At 63.6% G+C, this 18,365-nt stretch overlaps 1 protein-coding gene across 1 annotated transcript; it reads left to right on the plus strand.

Moving 5' to 3' along the window:
- Window positions 1–10,352: 10,352 nt before the first annotated feature.
- On the plus strand, window positions 10,353–16,024 carry ASPHD2 (aspartate beta-hydroxylase domain containing 2). Its single transcript, XM_050906853.1, has 3 exons — window positions 10,353–11,238; window positions 13,906–14,019; window positions 15,845–16,024. Exons 1-3 carry the CDS (start codon window positions 10,353–10,355, stop codon window positions 15,952–15,954), a joined length of 1,110 nt encoding a protein of 369 aa, XP_050762810.1. The 3' UTR covers window positions 15,955–16,024.
- Window positions 16,025–18,365: the final 2,341 nt, after the last annotated feature.

Consider the following 18,365-nt stretch of genomic DNA (forward strand, 5'->3'; position numbering starts at 1 on the left):
CAGCCTGGCCGGGCACTGTCGGGGAGCCATGCGAAGCCTCCCTGCAGTGAAGGGGAGCTCCGCAGCCCGTGCCTCTTTGCTCGCGCCAGTTGTTCCTGTTTAGTAACACTTACCATGACCCTTGCCAGGAAAAACCCGGTCCCGCTAACGGCTGGAGGTCACCCTTTGCCCCCCGGTAGCATCTCAGGGTAAGCAGGACGGACTGGGCTCCCTGCCACCGCTCCCGCCGGCTGCGGAGCTCCCCTTTGCTGCAGGAGAGTCCGCTGCCTACTCCGGTGTGCGGGCAGCCACGCCGGCACGGCGCCGGGCAGAGATCGAGGCAGCGCAGCCCACCCGGTGCCTCCCGCCCAGACCCCCAGTGCAGCTCCCACCCAAAGCCCCCCGGGGCTGGCACCTTGCTGGGGCTCGCAGCTGGGCGGGAGACGGAGAGGGGCAGGGGATGAAGGTGGCGGTTTATTGGGGAAGTAAAGGCAGGCAGGCAGCGTGGCCGGGCGCCGGCACAGGATACCAGCCCGTGGGGAGCAGAACAGGCAGAAATCAGCCCATCAAAGCTGGTCCCACCGCAGGCGAACCCCAGTTGGAGCCTCAGCATCCCCTGTGCTCCTTCGCTGCCTTCACCCCTGCCAGAGCCGGACACCGGCAGGGCTGCCCCCCTGTCCGTGGGGACACAGACCCCCAAAAAGGCCATCTCCTCCCCGGGCCCCCCACACCACTGGCCCCCCAGTCAGGCCCTGGGGAGGGCAGCGAAGCCACCGTCGTGCCCTTGGCTGCTGGTGTCTTTCTTTTGTCCTTGTAGAACAGCAATTGTAACCACGGGAGGCTGGTTTAGTTTTGGGATGGTTAGTGCATCTCTGCAGTGTACAGCTGAGACTTAGTTTTTTTCCTTTAAAAACAATGAATGCGTGTTTGTAATTTGTAAAGGTTAAAAAAAAAAAAAGAAAAAAAGAAAAAAATGTGCCAAAAATGTACTAAGCATTTCATTTCCCTTCATACATGTCTGTTTTTATAAGAACAATGTGAAAATTGCTGGGATTAAATATTTTTGAACATGATAAAGTACTTCCGTGGGAAGATCCAGCGTTCAGTATAACCTCAATACAAATTGTTCTGTACTTTTAAATGTCTGAAGTAAGTTTGCAGAGCCTTGGACCGCAGGCAGGCCCATGCTCTGGCCTGCTGCACAGATGTGGGGGCTGCAGCGGTGCAAGAGAGGGTGAGTGCCGGGCAGGTCGCACGCCTCACTGCGGGATGGTGGCCCGATGCCTCTGGCTTGGCTCTGAGTGTGGTTCCCAGGGGCCAGATCCTGCCCTGGTGCAACCCCATAGTGTCCCCCTGCTCCCGTGGGATGGAGCCGGCCGAGCCCTGCTGGGACACGGCGTGAGCTGGCACGGCCCTGGGGACATCTCTCTTCCATGGGATGCCCCGCGGGAGCCAGCACCAGCTCCCCCTGCACCCTCCTGAACCCAGCCTCACCCCTTCCCCGAGCATCGTCCATGCCAGCCCAGCCGCAGTGATGCCTCGCGGGGTGGGTGGGGGTCTGGGTCCTGCCCCGAGGCACTGGGACCCCACTGGAGACCTGTGGCCGTGTCACGGAGGATGTGCAGAAGGTTTGGGGGAGCCCCGCTAGCACAACCCCGCAGGGCAGAGGGCCTTTGGGGACCCATCCTGCCCATGCCCTGCTCATCCTGATGACCCATGGCCATCACCCGGCAGCTCCCATGGGACACAAGCCAGCTGGGGCAGGCCAGCTCCCCGAAACCACAGGGAGAACATGGGGGGGGTGCTGCATCACCTGCCCCCCGTATGGCTCTGCACCAGCCACATCTTGCGCTGCTGCAATGCACAGCAGATGGGCACGGCTTGGCTCGGGGAAGATCTTGGGGCTGGGTGGGAAACCCCCCCCCTGCTGCTCCTGGGAGCCCCTCTGGGCTGAGCTGCTCCGGTGGGGGCTCGTCTCTGCCCCCTGCCCCCCCCATCCGCAGGAGGTTTCCCTCCCCGCGAGCAGCCCTCCAGGAGCTGACCGGGCCCTGCCACATCCCTGGGGAGCAGGGAGTATAAAAAGCATCAGGCAGGCGCAGGGCAGGGTCCTGCCTGGGGGGACCCCCGGGTGCCTGCGGGTCGGCCCCGAGCATGGCCCCACTCCGGGAACGTGGTGGTGGGGTGGTGGGCATCACCGCCTCGCCAAGGAGCAAGGCCACGGGGAAATCCCAGGTTCAATACCATTTCCCGATGCCCGCAGAGTCCCAGGTTTCTCTGGCAGTGGCAATGGCCAGCGGGGAGGGACGGGGACGCACAGCCCACCCAGCGCCCCGGGAAATGCCCTCTCCAGGGGCATCCGCCGCCCGGCCGAGGAAACCTGGGGCCTCCCATCCATCCCTGCACCTCCCCACACGAAACAATAAAATAATCCTGCACTCTGCAAATGTGCTTTTAAAAAAAGCTTATGATGTGACATAATAGCTTTGTTTAGCAACTGTCAGGCTAATGCACAGGGGGGCGAAGGAGCCAAGGCTCTGATGCAGAGCATTCCCAGGGGAGGAAGCTTGGGTTATTTTTGGACAGAGATTGCAAGAGAATTAAAGTGAAGGGGGGGGGGAAATCTTAATGCTGCCGTTCCTCCTTGGTGACGTAAAGCAGGAGCCAATCTCTGGCCTCTTGCTTTGTGCCGCGGATCAGCCTTTGTCTGGGCACAGCAGCCACAGCCATTACCCGCCTCTCCCCTGCAGCGGGTGCGAGCAGGAGGATGCAGCATGCTCGTCCCCTGGCAGTCACGTAGCCGAGGGACCCCTGCGCCCACCCACCCGAGCTCGGGGACAGAGCAGCGGGGACCCCTCGCCTCCTTTCCAGCCGCATCGCAGGGCGGCGAGGCAGAGCATCCCTGCCCAGCCCCGGCGCAGGGGCTCGCGCTCCCCAGCAGGATTTCATGCGGCTGTTCCCCGGCCGCATTCCCGCACCTTCTCCCATCGTGAGGTTATTTCTCAGCAGGAGCCAAAAGCGGTTTGGGGGGAGCCGTACCGAGGATGGAGGGCTGGGGCGGCGGCTGGCCCCCGGCCCCCCAGCTCTGCTGAGGGCTTTGCTCGGCGCCGGGAGGCAGGAACCGGCCATGGGGTGCGCACAGTCACTGGCGTCAGCGGTGACAGAGCCCTGGGGCCAGCGCTGGCACCCTTCAGTGCAGAGTAGGGAGACAGCAGGAGGGTGGAATATGATTAAAGAGCCAAGAGCTGGGGGCTCAGGGCTGGGCTGGCAGAGGGGGCTGGCAGCAGAGCAATGCCCAGGGGCAGAAATGCAGCGGGAGGGACGCAGGGCTGAGTGACAAAGCCATGCTCAGAGGATCCTGCACATTGCCGGGGCACAAGCTGGTCTGGCGGGGACTCAGGGACAGGAGCCTGCGGGGTGTGGGTCTCCTCGGCTCAGGGAGCACAGGGAGGGCCCCTCCAGGAGCACTGTCCCAGCTCCAGCCTAAACGCTCCGGGAAATCCTGGCCCTGCCAGAACACAAGTGCAGTTTTGGCTGCAGCCGCGTCCTGGCAGCGGCTCAGGGGAGGACACGGGGCAGTGCCTGCCCCAGGAGTACATCTCGGGAAAAGGGAGAAGGAACCACTGGAGCCAGGAGGCTGCCACATAGACAGGGCTCCTGCCAGGGTGTCGCTGGCAGAGGCCATGCCAAGCGCATCACAGGGCTGTTCCCAGCCCTTTTCCCGTGGGATGGTTCCTGTGCCTGCTCTTGCTGCCCGCTTGGCCCCTGCCAGACCCTTGCTGTCCCGGCCTCAAGCCCAGTGAGCCTTCCTGGTGTCCAGGGGCCGGCAGCGGGGCTGGGCTCACACCTCCATCCCGCAGCCACCCCATGGCCGTAGGCACCGGCAAGGCGGGGGCTGCAGAGGCAGGGCTGTGGGGTGGGTGCTCCCCCCAGGCTGGGGTCGTGCCTGCAGCGCTCCAGGAGATCCCAGCTGAGCCATCCCAGCCCCGGGACCTGACTCACAGGAATGCCATCTCCCCTGAGCTCCCCAGGCTGGGTGAATCACCCAGGCCGAGGAGGGACCTGCGGAGCACAAACCCCAGAGGGGGCTGGCAGCAGGATGAACCCTCCGGCATCCCACAGGGCAGAGGCATCGCGTCCCTGCACCCCCAGCGTGGGGCAGGCATGGGTGGGGCAGGCCGTGTTGCAAGAAACCTCTGTGCTGCATGCTATGGGCTTAGCATTATTGGGGGAAATGCACACCAGGGAGTCAGGATGAGACCCCAGTCCCTCAGATCTTCCCCCTCCTCTCCCCAGAGCTGTGGGAAAGCTGCACAGCAGACCAGTTGCTCGAGTGGGTGCAGTGTTGAGAAGGGGATTGCTGCACTGGAGGGTGAAGAGCACCAGGCAACATCCTAAAGGCAGAGGAAAGAGCGGGGCAGCTCGCCCCGCAGGGAAGAGACGAGCGGCAGAGCTGAGGAGCAGGGCCTGGAGGGGCCCAACGGGGAGCAGAGAGCAGAAGGCAGACGGAGGGGAGAAAGGATGGGGGAGTCCAGAGCCCAGCACCGAGAGCCAGCAGACTCTGTGACTGCTGACAGAAGGATGCTCTGTCTGCCAAGAGCAGGCAGGAGGTGCGGGCTGAGGCTGCGAGGGGTCTGGGAAAGAGCAGGAAGGAATAAACTCACCCTCCTTTCACCCTGCAACATGCAACGCTGCCAGGGCCCTGCAGGAGCAACTGAGGGGCGGGCTGGGGTGGGGAATGTGCTCATGGGAGCACAGGGAAACAGCGGGAGCAGGCAGGAGGCAAAAATGTGCCAGGACAGAAAACAAGGTGCAGCTTAGGTCTGCAGTAGCCGGGGATGAGGTTGTTCCGGAGCAAGCACACGTACCTGAGGGGCTGAGCAGCGCAGCCCTTAGTTCACTTCTAAAACCCAGCTCGAGCTGTGACGGGGGGAGGACGCGCAGGCTGGCTACCCACAGCACGCAGGCACCGGGTGGCAAAACCTGCGAAACAAGGCAGGGCTTCCCCCGCGCTGGGAGCGGTGACACGTGTCCCACACAGCTCCACGTGGCACTCTGCCACAGGGCAGGGCAGCGCTGCCAGGGCTCTGCCTGCACCCGGGCTCTGCCTGCAGGCAGCTCGGCCCAGCACTTTCTCTGGCACCAGGGGGAATGGTGGAGGGAGGGCTGGGCCCTTGGGGCTCCTGGATCCCCTGCATTTGACAGTATTTGCTTAGGTGAATGTGAAATGGGTTGGGGAGGAAAAAAGCAAGCCAGCAAGCAGGAAGCAGAAAGGCTGAAGGCAAACTGTTTCTCCACCAGCACTTAAGAGTTGTTAAGGGACACCCCAAATTGCTAAAAATTTTACTTCCTCTACAGCCAACTGGCAAAGCTGGTCTCCTCTTTTCCACAGGGCCAAAGCCTGGACGCGTGCAAGGTCAGCTTAGAAAGGGAAGGTTTTGTCAGCCCCCTTGGGCTGGCTGAACTAGCTGGATCCAAGTGTGTGTGGGGCGGCTGCACTTACAGTGTCTGCTCCACGTGCTGAGCTGCTGCTGTTAGACACGGCCGTGGTCTGCTGGGGCTCTGCAGCTCCTGCACCCACTGCCTACAGGGCTCTCAGAGGGAAATCCCAGGAGCTGAAGCTGCCACAGCCCAGGAACCTCAGCCCCAACAGTGCCCACAGCTGAGGGAAGAAGCGCCTCGGAGCAGCGGGAATGGGAACAGGAGACACCAGCAGACAGGTTGGCATTTACCAGCTGAGGGACTCTCCTAACTGGAGGGGCAGGAACTGGCTGTGAGCATGGGGGGGGCTCACACACTTCTGCCACCCCCTGGAAGTGCCCGCATCCCGGGGGGCTGCCTCCCCAGGCGTCTGCATCCATGGTGCTGCATCCCAGGTGCCCCCAACCCCCCAGGCCAGCATCTCCCGCATCCTGGCAGCCAGCACCCCTGGGAACAGCCTCCCCCCCATCCCAGGTGCTGCAGCACAGCCTCACATCCTTGCGGAGGCATCCTCTGGCTGCCTGCGTCTCAGGCATTGCCTCCCTGGGTGCTCCTGTCCCCTGCATACTAAATGCGTGCATCCTCGGGGACCAGCAACCCCTGCATCCTGGGTGCTGCATCCCCAGGTGCCTCTACCCCTGCAGCCAGTACTCCCTGCATCCCTGGGTGCCTGCATCCCTGGAGCCAGCATCCCGCACATCCCAACTGCTGCATCACTAATAGTCTGTGTCCCTGGAGCCAGTATCCTGTCTCCTGGGTGCCTGCATCCCCGGGTGCTCCCACCCCTGGGGCCAGCAACCCCGGGGCCAGCATCCCCTGCATCCGGACTGCTGCAGCCCCCAGTGCCTGTATCCTTGGAGCCAGTTTTCCCTGCGTGTCCTCCTGCATCCCCCCCCCGGGTGCCTCCGCACCTCCTGCATCCCAGCTGCTGCAGCCCCAGACGCCTGTGTCCCCGGGGCCCGTGTCCCCGCGTCCCGGGGTGCCCGCAGCCGGGATGGATGCTCCCCCGCCTCCCACCCGCTCCGTCCTCAGGACCCCCCACCCCACCCCCCCAATCCCGAGTGCCGCAGCCCCGCTGTTCCCGCCCGCCCCGCCCGGCTGAGCGCGGTGCGGGAGCGCGGTGCGGGGGCGCGCCGCGCCGCCCCGAGGCCGCGGCGAGGGGCGGGCGCGGGGGCGGGTGCGGGCCCGCAGCGGAGCGGAGCGGAGCGGAGGTGTGGGCGGGCGGGCGGTGCCTCGGCCCGGGGCCCGCAGGCTGCCGCCCCGGCGCGGTCCCGGCGGGGGCGGTGCGGGCCCCTCCTGCCCGGGCTGCTGGGAGTTGTGGTCCGCGGCGGCGGCGGCGAGAGGAGCGGAGCGGAGCGGAGCGGAGCGGCGGCCCCGCACGGCCCGGCCCGGGCAGCAGGTCGGTACCGCCGCGTCGCATCGCACCGCATCGGATTGCGGGGGGGGGGGGGGAGCGGCGGGGCGCGGTGCCCTCGGTGGGGAGCGCAGCCCGGCTCCGCCCGGCCGGGGCAGCGGGGCTCGGCGTCGGCCAGGCGACACGGCCGCCACCGGGTGACACCGCGGCGGCAGGTGCCACCGCCACGCCGGGTGACGTGACACCGGGGGATGCAGCCACGACCGTGACACCAGGTGACGCCGGCACCGCCGGGTGACACCGGCACACTGGGTGAGACCCGTGCGCTGGGTGACACCGCCGGGGTGGCACGCCGGAGGAAAAGGGCGAAGCGAGCGCCCGTGGATGCCTGGCCGTGCTCCAGCTCCGTAGTAGCAGCCGGCACCCTGCCTCACCCCAACGCTCCTGCATCCAGAGGAGGCTCCTCACGCCGCGCCCGAAGGCGACGTCGCCTGTCCCAAGCCGAGGACAGCCCTGCCACGCGTCCTCATCGCTGCGGGGCCCGCGGCCTGGGGATCCCGGCCGGGCTGAGCGAAACCCGCCTCCTCCGGGAGATGCCCGGGGCCCCCGCCGAGCCGCCAAGATGCAACTTTCTGCTGCATCGAAGCCTCTCTGCCTTCATTATGTAACGCCGCTGCTGCCTGGCACGGTGCTCGCCTCCACGTCCTGCACAACTTCAGTGCAATGTGGAATTGATTTCCACTCTTCTGGACTGGCTCCGCTGTTTATTATTAGCTGACGAGCCTTTTCGTGGACCTCAGGCCAGGGGTGCTTTATGCGACTACCCATCTCGGCGCAGGGCCGCAGCGCTGCATGCAGCCGGGCTGCAAGGGTGACGGCACCGACCGGCCCGGCAGCAGGTCCCGACCACGCAGCGTTCGCCGGGATCGGTGCCGGTGTTTGGGGCCCTGCTCTGCCGCCGCCGGCACAACCCTTGCGGAAGGCGGGTTTGGGCAGGTTTGCATGGGGGCTGCCTGTGCCAGCGCAGGAGGCAGCTGCTGGGCTGGGTCCCCGCGGGAGGCTCTGCCCGAAGCATCGCCGTGCAGGCCAGGGCTCAGCAGCCCGAAGGCTCCCTGGCTGCGAGGCTCTGGGGAGCCTTGGTCTCTTACTGCTCTGACGGTTTCCCCCTGATTTTCTCCCTTTGAGGTGTGGACAGCAGCCCCGGGGCAGCAGTGGGGCTGTGTTTGTGCTGTGCCGCCCTTGCAGGGGTGTGAGTGACTCCGGCTCGGGGACCCCGAGGCTGTCGGACCCCCCAGCTCTGCCCCCGCTGTGCACTCGCTTTGTCAGTCGGCTTCTGAACGAGCCTGGCTGCTGCGCTGAGGCGGCTCCCTGCTCGCCTGTCAGGGTGAGAGCCACCCTGAATACAGATCATGCCAGGGCTCTGCCTGCCTTCCCGGCCACGCTCCGGCACCGTGGAGGAGCGTGGGGGGATTGTGCCGGCCTCGAGGAACACCCCGGGGACCGGCTCTGCAGCTGCGCCCCGGGAGCCGAGGCCTGGGCTGGAGAAGTCGGCGTGTCTGGAGGGATGCCAGCCGGTGGGGATGGAGGAAAGTTATCTTAAAATTCCCAGGAGGCTGTGACGTGCCACGTGGATTGCAGATCCCGGGACGAGGCACGCAGGCGACATGCTACAAGGAAGTAGGATGGAGGGAGGTCGGCTGTGCGGATGTCCCTCCCCGGGGTGTAAAACTGTGTCCCCAGCCCTGCACAAGGTCCACAGCTGCAGGGTCAGGGCCCAGCCAAAGCTCCACCAGCGGAAGCGCATCACCATTGCAATCAATAGGGAAATGCACATTCATTAACAGGCTGCAGGACCTTGGCAGGGAGGGCTGGGAAGGGTTTGGATGGCTTCCCTGGCTAATAAACCCATCCTACTCCTTCAAGTCAATGCTCTTACAGATGAGCTCCCACGGCATCTCCCTTCCCCCTTACCTGTATCATCATCCTTGCTTCACTCCTCCCAGATGGAGAGCTGTTTGCCCTGCAGCTCCTGCCAGCCTGCATCCCCCTGCCCGGCCCCTGCCCGGCCCGGGGCTGTGCAGCGGCTGACGCGTCCAGGAGGTGCAGTCTGGGCGCAGCCCTAGCACAGAGGAACCGGCTGAGAGCCTGTATCCTTCATTCTGCTTTCGGTGCTCCGGGGTGGGCTGTGACCCTCCACACGTGCCCAGCCTGAGCATCTGCTTGGTGTGGAGACCTGACCCACGGACACTCCTGTTCAGCTGCCTTAAATGCCGCACATCAGTAATTACAAGGCTCTCCTTCGGTGCTGGCAGTGTGCCGTAGGCCGGGGTAGCTCTCAGCATGCTTCCCAACCTGGTTTGTGTTTCCCCTCCGTTTCTCACCCATTGCCTTGCCTGCCCCTCTGCCTCCGCTGCCTGCTGCTCGGAGGTGCCCAGGGATGGAGTTTGGGGCGAGCAAACATCGCTCGTGGTTGTGAGGAGTTGGGGCATCTTCTCTTTTCGCCAAGCTGCTTTCCCAAGAGCTGTGATGGTGAGGCAGGACAGAGCTGCCCGGAGGTCATTGAAGAAGGGACAGGCAGCGGCCGCTGGTTGTCCAGCGGAGCTGTCCCCTGCCCGGGGAGGGAGGACAGGCTCTGCTTTTCAGGCTGGGTGTGCGGGGCATTGCAGCGGTGCTGGGAGCCGTTCAGCTCCTGTGACCTGCGAGCCGGTAACCTCTCGTTGGTGAAATCAAACGAGCCAACCCCGACCTGCCACCATCGCCGCCGTGCCCTCGCCAGGCCGGCCGAGCGCTGGGCTCCCACGTCCCCCGAGGGCAGAGCCACCAGGCTGGCTCGGGGCTCTCAGCTCCATCTCTGGAGGGAGAGTCATTTCAGAGCATTTAGATCGAGGCGATAAACTGATGTGCTGCAAGATAGGGCTGTTAAGTGTCTGTTGCCAGCTTTGCCCTGCTGCCTTATCAGCCAGATTTCAGACATGATCAGGCAGCAGAGGAGGAGAGAAATGGGGGGAAGAGCAGGAAGGGAGATGGTCGCCCTGGGGCAGTGGGAGCTGAGGGGCCTGGCTCTCCCCCCTCACCTTCCATTTGGATATTTGTGGAAGGTGCTGTTGGGAGGGGTGGGGGTTTTTCTCAGCATGGGATGATGTTGGGCTCCTGGGCAGAGAGGAGGGCTCCTCACCCTTCATCCCCCCACGAGGAGCCGGTGCCCCGCACAGCCCCGGCACACGGCCCCGGCTGCACCCTGTGCACTGAGCCCCTGCAGGGACCCCAAGGGGAAACTGCCTCCCTAACGCCTCTGGGTTTCTTTCCCCAGAGCCTCCCTCCAGCGCTGCCTTTCAGGATGATCGGCCCGGGAGCACCGGTGGGACCCTCCGGGCACGTCACTGCTGACCCGTAGCACTGGGACCCCCGGGCAGCCTGGCCGCCCACCTTCCCGGGAGCTGCCGGCTGCTGCCGCCAATGCAGAGCTCCCGGGCGTGCAGGGCAGAGCCGCAGCTCCGCTTCCCCATGGCAGCCCCTTCCCCCTGCACCCCGGCCCAGCTGCATGGTGTGGGTGCCTCTGAGGACCACGAGGACTGACCGCCGGGCCCCCCTGCGCGCACCCACCACCCGCTGCACCACCATGTCTTTGGAGTGGCTGATGGACTGGAGCTGGTCCCTGGACGGACTCCGGGATTTCATCGCCACTGGCATCCAGTCTTTCCGGGATTGCGACGCCACCGCCCTCGCCGCCGTCGCCTGCCTCCTGGTCCTCTTCGTGTGGTACTGCTACCACGTCGGGCGGGAGCAGCCCCGCGCCTACGCCACCGTCAACGCCCTGATGCAGAGCGCCGAGGCCAACGGCGTGCAGAACGGGTACGTCTACTGCCACTCGCCCGAGTGCGTGCGCTGCACGCACCACGACGGGCTCAACCAGAAACTCTACCACAACCTGCAGGAGTACGCCAAGCGCTACTCCTGGTCCGGCATGGGCAGGATCCACAAGGGCATCCGCGAGCAGGGCCGCTACCTCAACAGCCGGCCATCCATCCAGAAGCCAGAAGTCTTCTTCTTGCCGGACTTGCCGACCATGCCCTATTTCTCCCGGGACGCTCAAAAGCACGACGTGGAGTTGCTGGAGCGCAACTTCCAGACCATCCTGTGCGAGTTTGAGACCCTCTACAAAGCTTTCTCAAACTGCAGCCTCCCGCAAGGATGGAAAATGAACAGCACGCCCAGCGGGGAGTGGTTCACCTTCTACCTGGTGAACCAGGGCATGTGCGTGCCCAGGAACTGCAGGAGATGCCCACGGACGTACCGCTTGCTCGGGAGCCTTCGCACCTGCATTGGCAACAATGTCTTTGGGAACGCGTGCATCTCCGTGCTGAGCCCGGGCACCGTCATCGCCGAGCACTACGGACCCACCAACATCCGCATCCGCTGCCATCTAGGTAAGTGCCCAGCGGGGTGCTTCATCCTGGCTGGGGGTCCCCCCAGCCCAGAAAAGGCCTCTTGCACCCCATGCTCTCCGAGTTCAGCCACTAATTGCAGCCCCGGGGCCGGCTCAGGCGCCTGCTCTGCTTTGGCCTGAGGGAGATTTTGGGGCTTTGCCGGCAGCAGCCTCCCCAGGAGAGGCCGGCGCTCAGTCCCCCCGGGTGCCTGACCTCCCCGGGGTCCCCAGCTCAGCACCGGGAGCGTTTCGCCTCCTCCTCCCGCTGACCTGGAGGTGTGGGCTCTCGCTGGTGCGAGATATGGGGCTGATTTTGTGCAGGGGTCTCCGAATGACCCCCGCTCTGCAGGCAGCCCCACCTCCCATCACGGAATGCGGGGCAGCCTGGGGTGCTGCTCCAGGGACCGAGCTGTCTCCCAGCGCTGCCCCTCGGGCAGCTCCCCCTCTCCTGGGATTTCGGGTGCTCTACGCATGACACAGGCAGATGGGAGCGAAGATGCTGCTTCGGTGCAAATCAGGGGGTGGGGGGGTGCCGGGGTATCCCCTCCGGTGGGCGAGCGCTGGGCTGGCAGCGCGGTGCTCCCCCACCCCGCGAGCACCCGGGATGGGGAGAGCCCACGCGGCACAGATGGTTGGGACTTTGCCGCGCTGGAAGCGGCGCAGATCGTGCCGGGGGAGGCACCGCACGGGCCCTGCTGGCAGACACCGAACGCGCTTGTTCAGCCAACTCCTCTTGGGTAAACACACTCAGGCGGCGACTGGCCATTTATTTAGAATGGGAATCGGTCTTCAGAGCTGATCCGAGGAGCTCTCCAGGCCGGGGGAGCCGCTGGGGAGCCAGGACCTGCCCTTGCTGGTGCCAGGAGGCAGCCCGCCGCCCGGCCGCCGGCTCTTCCCTCTCTCTGGGGTGCTGGGGAGATGCGCTCTCCTTGCAAGGGGCTGAGAGCGGTTCCTGGGAGGGGGCCAGTGAGGCGAGGTCCAGGCTGGCTCAAACCCACCCTGCGCTGGCAGCATCGAGCTGAGGCCAACCCTCCAGCTGGAGCATGCACGCCCCGGGGAGACGAGCGATGCGGCTCATTCCCTTGTCCTTCCACGTTTTCCAGCCCCATCTGCTCCGCGGTTGCTGGCCCTCCAGCCAGGACACAGCACCGTGCCTGAGGTGTGCCAACGGGGCTGCTCCTGCACTCACCGACATCCCCACCTCGGTGCTGGGGACTCGGTTCTCACTGCGCCCAGGGCACGGATGCGTTTAAGAGACAACCAGCCCTTTCAGGCCAGCTTGCTCTGAAAAGCCAGAACAGCCGTCAGCGTAGCTGAGTCGCTCTCTAGGGTTTACCCCAACCCCGCTGCTGCTCTGCTGAACACACAGGGCCAAGCACAGGCACCAGCTCTGCCCCTCCAAGGGACAGGGCAGCGTCCCCCGGGGTGCGGGTGCGATGGAGCGGCTGCAGGCTGCTGCCCGCCGCCTCCCCCGGCTGCTCAGCTCCCCCTTTCCAGCTGGAGCATCTCCAGCTGAGGCCGTTGTGCAGGGAAATGGCTTTGGGTTTTGTAGGCTTTGAAACCTCCGTTAGAAAATCAGAGCGGCTTTTTGCGCTCCCAGCTCTCCTGGGCAGCTGGGAGTCCCTGCTGCGCTCGCTTGGTTTCAGCATCGCCATCAGATCCGTTCCTGCTCGTTTGCTGCATCGTTACTATTTGCAAGCCACGTGAGCCCTGACCCCTTTCTCCGCCACGGCTGCATCCTCGGGGCAGGTTGACTCTGCACCAGCTCCGGCGGTCCCCGGCACTGCGGGGGGTGACACTCCTGGTGCAGGGCGTGATGGGATCGACCCTCGTTAAACTGGCCTGACTTGCGCTAGTATTTTAGGAAGAGACCCATTTTATTTCTAGGATTGTCCTTCTTCATGTGGCCTTCACAGAGCCTCTTCCCTACGAGGGTTTTGCGACACTCCCCCCCCCCCCCGAATTTCTGTCCTTGCAGCTGCCTGGTGGGTCACCATGTGGCAGCATCTCGGGTGCGGGACCGGGTGACAAGGCAGATGCTGAGCGATGCAAGGTCAAATGGGGAGCTTGTGGCAGAGCCAGGAATTGAGCCCATTTCTCGGGTCCCGGTGCAGCATTTCCTCCTACCCCAGCCTTGCAGTGGGCAGGGTAATTGCAGCAGAGCTGGAGGAAGGAGAGGGCAGGCTCTGCCTTTGGTCTTGAAGCTAGAAAATGCACCAGGAAACTGGTTTCCTACATACACCCCGTGTTTGTAGGCTCTGGGGACTTGGCAGCTCTTCCAGATACAAAAGAGAGTGCCCACGACGCTGAACACATCGGGGTACAGCGAGCGACTGCAGGGGGGTGCCCTGCAGCAGCTGGGGACGAGAGGGGCAGGAGGGAGCGGGCAGGGGAGCAGGCAGGGGCTGAGCTGCATCAGGCTCGGAGTTCAGCTTGCAAATGCAGTGCCAGCTTTGTGCATGTTTTGAACCCTGGATTCTGCCATGCGCCGAGTTCAGTGCAGCGTCTGCTGCTGCTGCTGCCGCTGCTGCTCTCTGGAGGGAAGCGACCCCTCGGCAACAGCGTGGAGCTCGCGTGGAGCTCGCCGGTCGCATTTCAGGGCTGCTCCCTTGTCCCAGGGAGCGCAGCACCGCCTGACCCTCCTTGTCCTCTCTCTTTGTGCCTGAAGGTCTGAAGACGCCCAGCAACTGCGAGCTGGTGGTGGGGGGCGAGCCTCAGTGCTGGGCTGAGGGCCGCTGCCTGCTCTTCGACGACTCCTTCCTGCACACGGCGTTTCACGAAGGTAAGCCAGCCCAACACGCGGCTCGCGGGGCCTCGCAGTCTCATCTCACGCTGACGCCAGCGCTGGGGGGCCGGGGAGGAGCGGGTGGGCAGGGTGACTGCGCCCAGACCCTTCTCCTGCCAAGGCGTCTGCAGGGCTGGAGGCACCTGCATCCCGCGGGGGTCAGACCGCTGCTGCCCTTGGCTTGCACCAGGGAGGGCAGTAGCCCCGTTCCTGGCATGGTGGGGCTCGCCCATCACGCATGCTCCCTGCTACTTCAGGGTGGTGGAGCATCCCGGTGCCCCTTGCCCGGTGGAGCCCCTGGAGCCCCCTCCTCAGCCTGCCCCAGGACTCGCTCCCGTCCTGACTTGCTTGCAGCCCTGCAGCGCTGCCGCAGCACTGCCAGCCCAGCACGGGGCCCGGTGATCCTCTCCCTGCCCTGACAGCCAGCACGGAAAGGCTTCCCTCGTCCCCCCAGAGCTTTGCAGAGCAGCTCAGGCTCTGATGCTGACAGCCTCGGCATCCTCTTGCCCTTGCTTGCGGCAGAGCTGCCGGCTGCAGCAGCCCTGTTGCAAGGCAGCAGCTCAGCGCTGACGTGCCAGAGGCGCCTTTGTCTCCCGTGCAGGGAGAAAAGCTTCGTGCCGGCCTGTTTTGTTGCCTCTCTCCGTCACTGACGGAGGCTGTTCCGCTTCAGCTCTCCCGGATTAACCGGCATTAGTCACTGATGGCATAAAAGCATCAAGCAGAGCTGTTTTACGCAGGGGAGCATGTGAAGAGAGTGGGAGAACAAAAGCTGTTGCTCCCACATCAACCCTGCTGTGGGATTGGGAAGCGCAGCTCAGTGCAGAGCCGCGGGGCCGGGAAGGCTGGAATAGCGCAGCAGCAGCAGCAGCAGCAGCAGCAGCAGCAGCTCCCTGCACGGCTCTGAGACGCAGCTGCAAGGAGGGTGAGCTCAGCATCGTGCAACAGGAAACCTTTGGGTCTGTCGTGGTTTAACCCCAGCCAGCAGCTCAGCACCACGCAGCCGCTTCCCCCTCCCAGTGGGGTGGGGAGGAGGAAAGGAAAAAAAGTAAAACTCATGGGTTGAGATAAGAACAGTTTAATAACTAAAGTAAAAATAAAAATACACTACTAACTAAGAATAATAATAATTGTAATGAAAAAGAATACAACAAAACAAAAGAAATAAGAGAAGACAAGTGATGCACAGTGCAATTGCTCACCACCCGCTGACCGATGCCAGAGCCGCAATCCACCCCCCTGGCCAGCTCCCCCCTGTTTATATACTGGGCATGACGTTCCATGGTATGGAATATCCCTTTGGCTAGTTGGGGTCAGCTGCCCCGGCCATGCTCCCTCCCAGCTCCTTGCACACCTGCTTGCTGGCAGAGCATGGGAAACTGAAAAGTCCTTGGCTTAAGATAAGCGCTACTTAGCAACAGCTAAAACATCAGTGTGTTATCAACATCATTCTCACACTAAATCCAAAACACAGCACTGTACCAGCTACTAAAAAGAAAGTTAACTCTGTCCCAGCCGAAACCAGGACAGGGTCTGATTGCCCAACGCAACCCCGGAGCCCTGGCAGGGAGGACCCTGCCCTGCACCAGCTGCTGGAGACACTGGGCTCCCAGTAAGCAGCAGTTCAGGTGTTTACTGGGCTTGCACTGGGCAGGTCCCTTCCCGGTGCCCGGTGCAGCTGCAGGCTGGCCCTGCTGCGGGTGCACGCTCTGCCTGGGGTGCAGGCATCAACCTCCCGGGGTGCAGCCCGTCACCCACACGCCGGGGCGAGCACTGGCCTCTCCCACGGGAGCGCAGCCTCACCCCGTGCTTGCATCCCACCCAGGTCCCCTGGAGGAGGGTCCACGCGTGGTCTTCATGGTGGACCTGTGGCACCCCAACGTCGCCGCCGCGGAGCGCCAAGCCCTTGACTTTATCTTCGCCCCGGGACGATGACGGCGCTGCCCGGTGTCGTGGGTTCGAGGGCAGCTGGCGGGCGGGTGGGCGGCCGTGCCGGCTCGGCTCCGCCGCGGGTCCAGCGCCGCACGCGGATGCCTGCCACACTGGAAGCTTCCTCCCAGCACACAGCCTCGGGGTCCTCCCTCCCGGGGCTCTTGTAAATGGAAACTGCGACGTGTATCAACGCCCATCTCTTTCCTTCCATTGTTGGCTTCAGGGATTATTTTCCAACATGACAGCGCATCGCCTTCCCTCCGTGGTTAGCTGCAGCACCACTCTCGTACGTGTTATGTTGCTACTGTGTTTTGCGGTGTTCAGAAGTAGAGTAACAAAACCAAGGGTGTTTGTTTGAATGTAATAATGTAAAACTTCTCGTGGTCATCAAAAGAACAACACACACACACACACACACACACCAAAACAGCAAACCAGCCAAACAGCCCAGCGCTGCACTCAGCCTGCCCCTGTCTCGCTTGCAGTCCCCGGATGGACGGACAGACGGACGGACGGACAGACGGACGGACGCCGGGGGCTGCAGCGGGCACAACGCACCCCCGGGGCAGGGGCTGCTCAGGCTGGGGCAGGCAGGGCAGCGCAGGCAGGGCAGCGCTCTGCCCGCAGAGAGCTCTTGCACCACAAGCCCAGGGGCTCCCGCTTCCTCCCTCGCATGCCAGCAGGGCCCCGGCACGCCGCTCCCCGGCCCTCCTGCCTTGGGAAACCTTTTTGCCGCAGGGGCAGGGAGAAGAGCAGCATGCCGGCGCCCCGGCCGCCCTCGCAGCTGCAGGTGCCCCCAGCCCCAGCAAGGCAGCAAGCCCAGGAGCGCCCTGACGTACACCCTGTCGAGGGGACGGCACACGTCGAGCCCTGCTCTTTAATCCGACCAAGGGCGTTATCAATTGCCTAAATCCCCTCCTTGCTTTATCTGCAACCTTCGGTTTTCACAGCTCAAGCTGGGAAGCCCCTGCGGGGGCAGGGACACTGCTTGGGAATGCAGCGCAGGGCTTTTGTTTGTCCGTAGGCAAAGGCCAGGGAAGAAAGGAGGTCAGGCTTCCTTCTGCTGCTCGATCTTCTCCTTTCCTCGAGCCAGGGCAAGCGTACAGAGAGGCAGCTCACGCGTACCTGACGGCAAAGGAAAGGTTTCCAAAGGCAGGGGTTGTTTAATTCTGCAGCCCAAGCAACAAGCCCTCCACCCCCCGGGACTCCTGCCCGCCCAGCAACCAACACGCTTCTCCTGAAGTCGCCCAACATCCAGGGTTTGTTTGGGGGTTTCGGGGTACAGAGCTACCGTACGGTTTATAACATGCTACACGCGAAGCACAGCATGTCGTGGATGCTCACCGCTGTCCTTGCACCTCTGGTTAGGAAGTGGCTGCACCGGGCTCGGTGGTCTCGGCACGGCTCTGGGGACCACTCGCCTCCGCACCCTGCCCGGGAGGGAACGCAGCCCCACTCCCCTACGATTTCTTTACAGATTTTTCAGTGATTAGATTGCAAGATAAGGCAGAGATTTCAAATACATCCGAGATATTTTTTACACCTGTCTTGTTACAGAATATCTGAAGTGCATGATTTCTACACGCATTGACTACCTGGAACCAGACCCTGAGGAAGCAGGCTGGCTTGGTAACTGTCTTACAGTTTGGTAACATTCATACAGTGGATAAGCAAAGATTATCAATAAACAGTTGTGCTGAAAACAGAACGGGCTCTGCCTGCTGGTGTAACTAGTCCAGGGTCAAGCAAAGCACTGAGGGGTTGGGTCCTGCTCACCCCAGCTGGTCCCGGCAGCTCAGCCGGCTGCTGGTGGGGAGAAACGCGCTGGAAAAGCTGGAGGGGATGGGCCCAGGCTGAGTTTGTGGGCGATACGGTGAGCGAGGGTAACGCTTTAAAATACCCAGCCCCATGGCACTTCTGTCCTCCCCAGATACAGCCTCCCTGGCCCCGATTTCACCCGCAGCCCACGCTGCCAAGGAGCACAGGGAATATCTGCTTTGGATCTCCCTGCATCTACCATGCCCCTCCAGTGCAGGCACTGCAGAGCCAGGCAGCGTGCACAGCCCGCAGGTCACAGCAGCGCTGCCTGCACCCAGGGCAGCACAGACCCTCACCAGTCAGCAACAGAAACACCCGCAGCCCTGCCTGCCCCCCAGCTCAGCTCTCCAGGCTCCGCAGCAGGGCCACCAGCCTGCTGGAGAGCCTTCAAACAAACCATTTCTGAAAACGCTTCCAGCTGCCTGCACTGACGCATCAAAGGCAGCAGGCAGCTTCACCAGGAGCAGCTCTCGGGCCGAGGGTGCTGCGCTGCCACTCAATTCCTGCCCAACGGCCCGAAAGCCAGTGCCCGACATCACCCTGAGCGCAGAGCCAGCTTGGCAACGCAAGAAATGGCTCCACGCAAGGGCCCTGGC

The sequence above is a fragment of the Gymnogyps californianus genome, chromosome 16 (genome assembly GCF_018139145.2).
Source record: "Gymnogyps californianus isolate 813 chromosome 16, ASM1813914v2, whole genome shotgun sequence".
Lineage (NCBI taxonomy): Eukaryota > Metazoa > Chordata > Aves > Accipitriformes > Cathartidae > Gymnogyps > Gymnogyps californianus.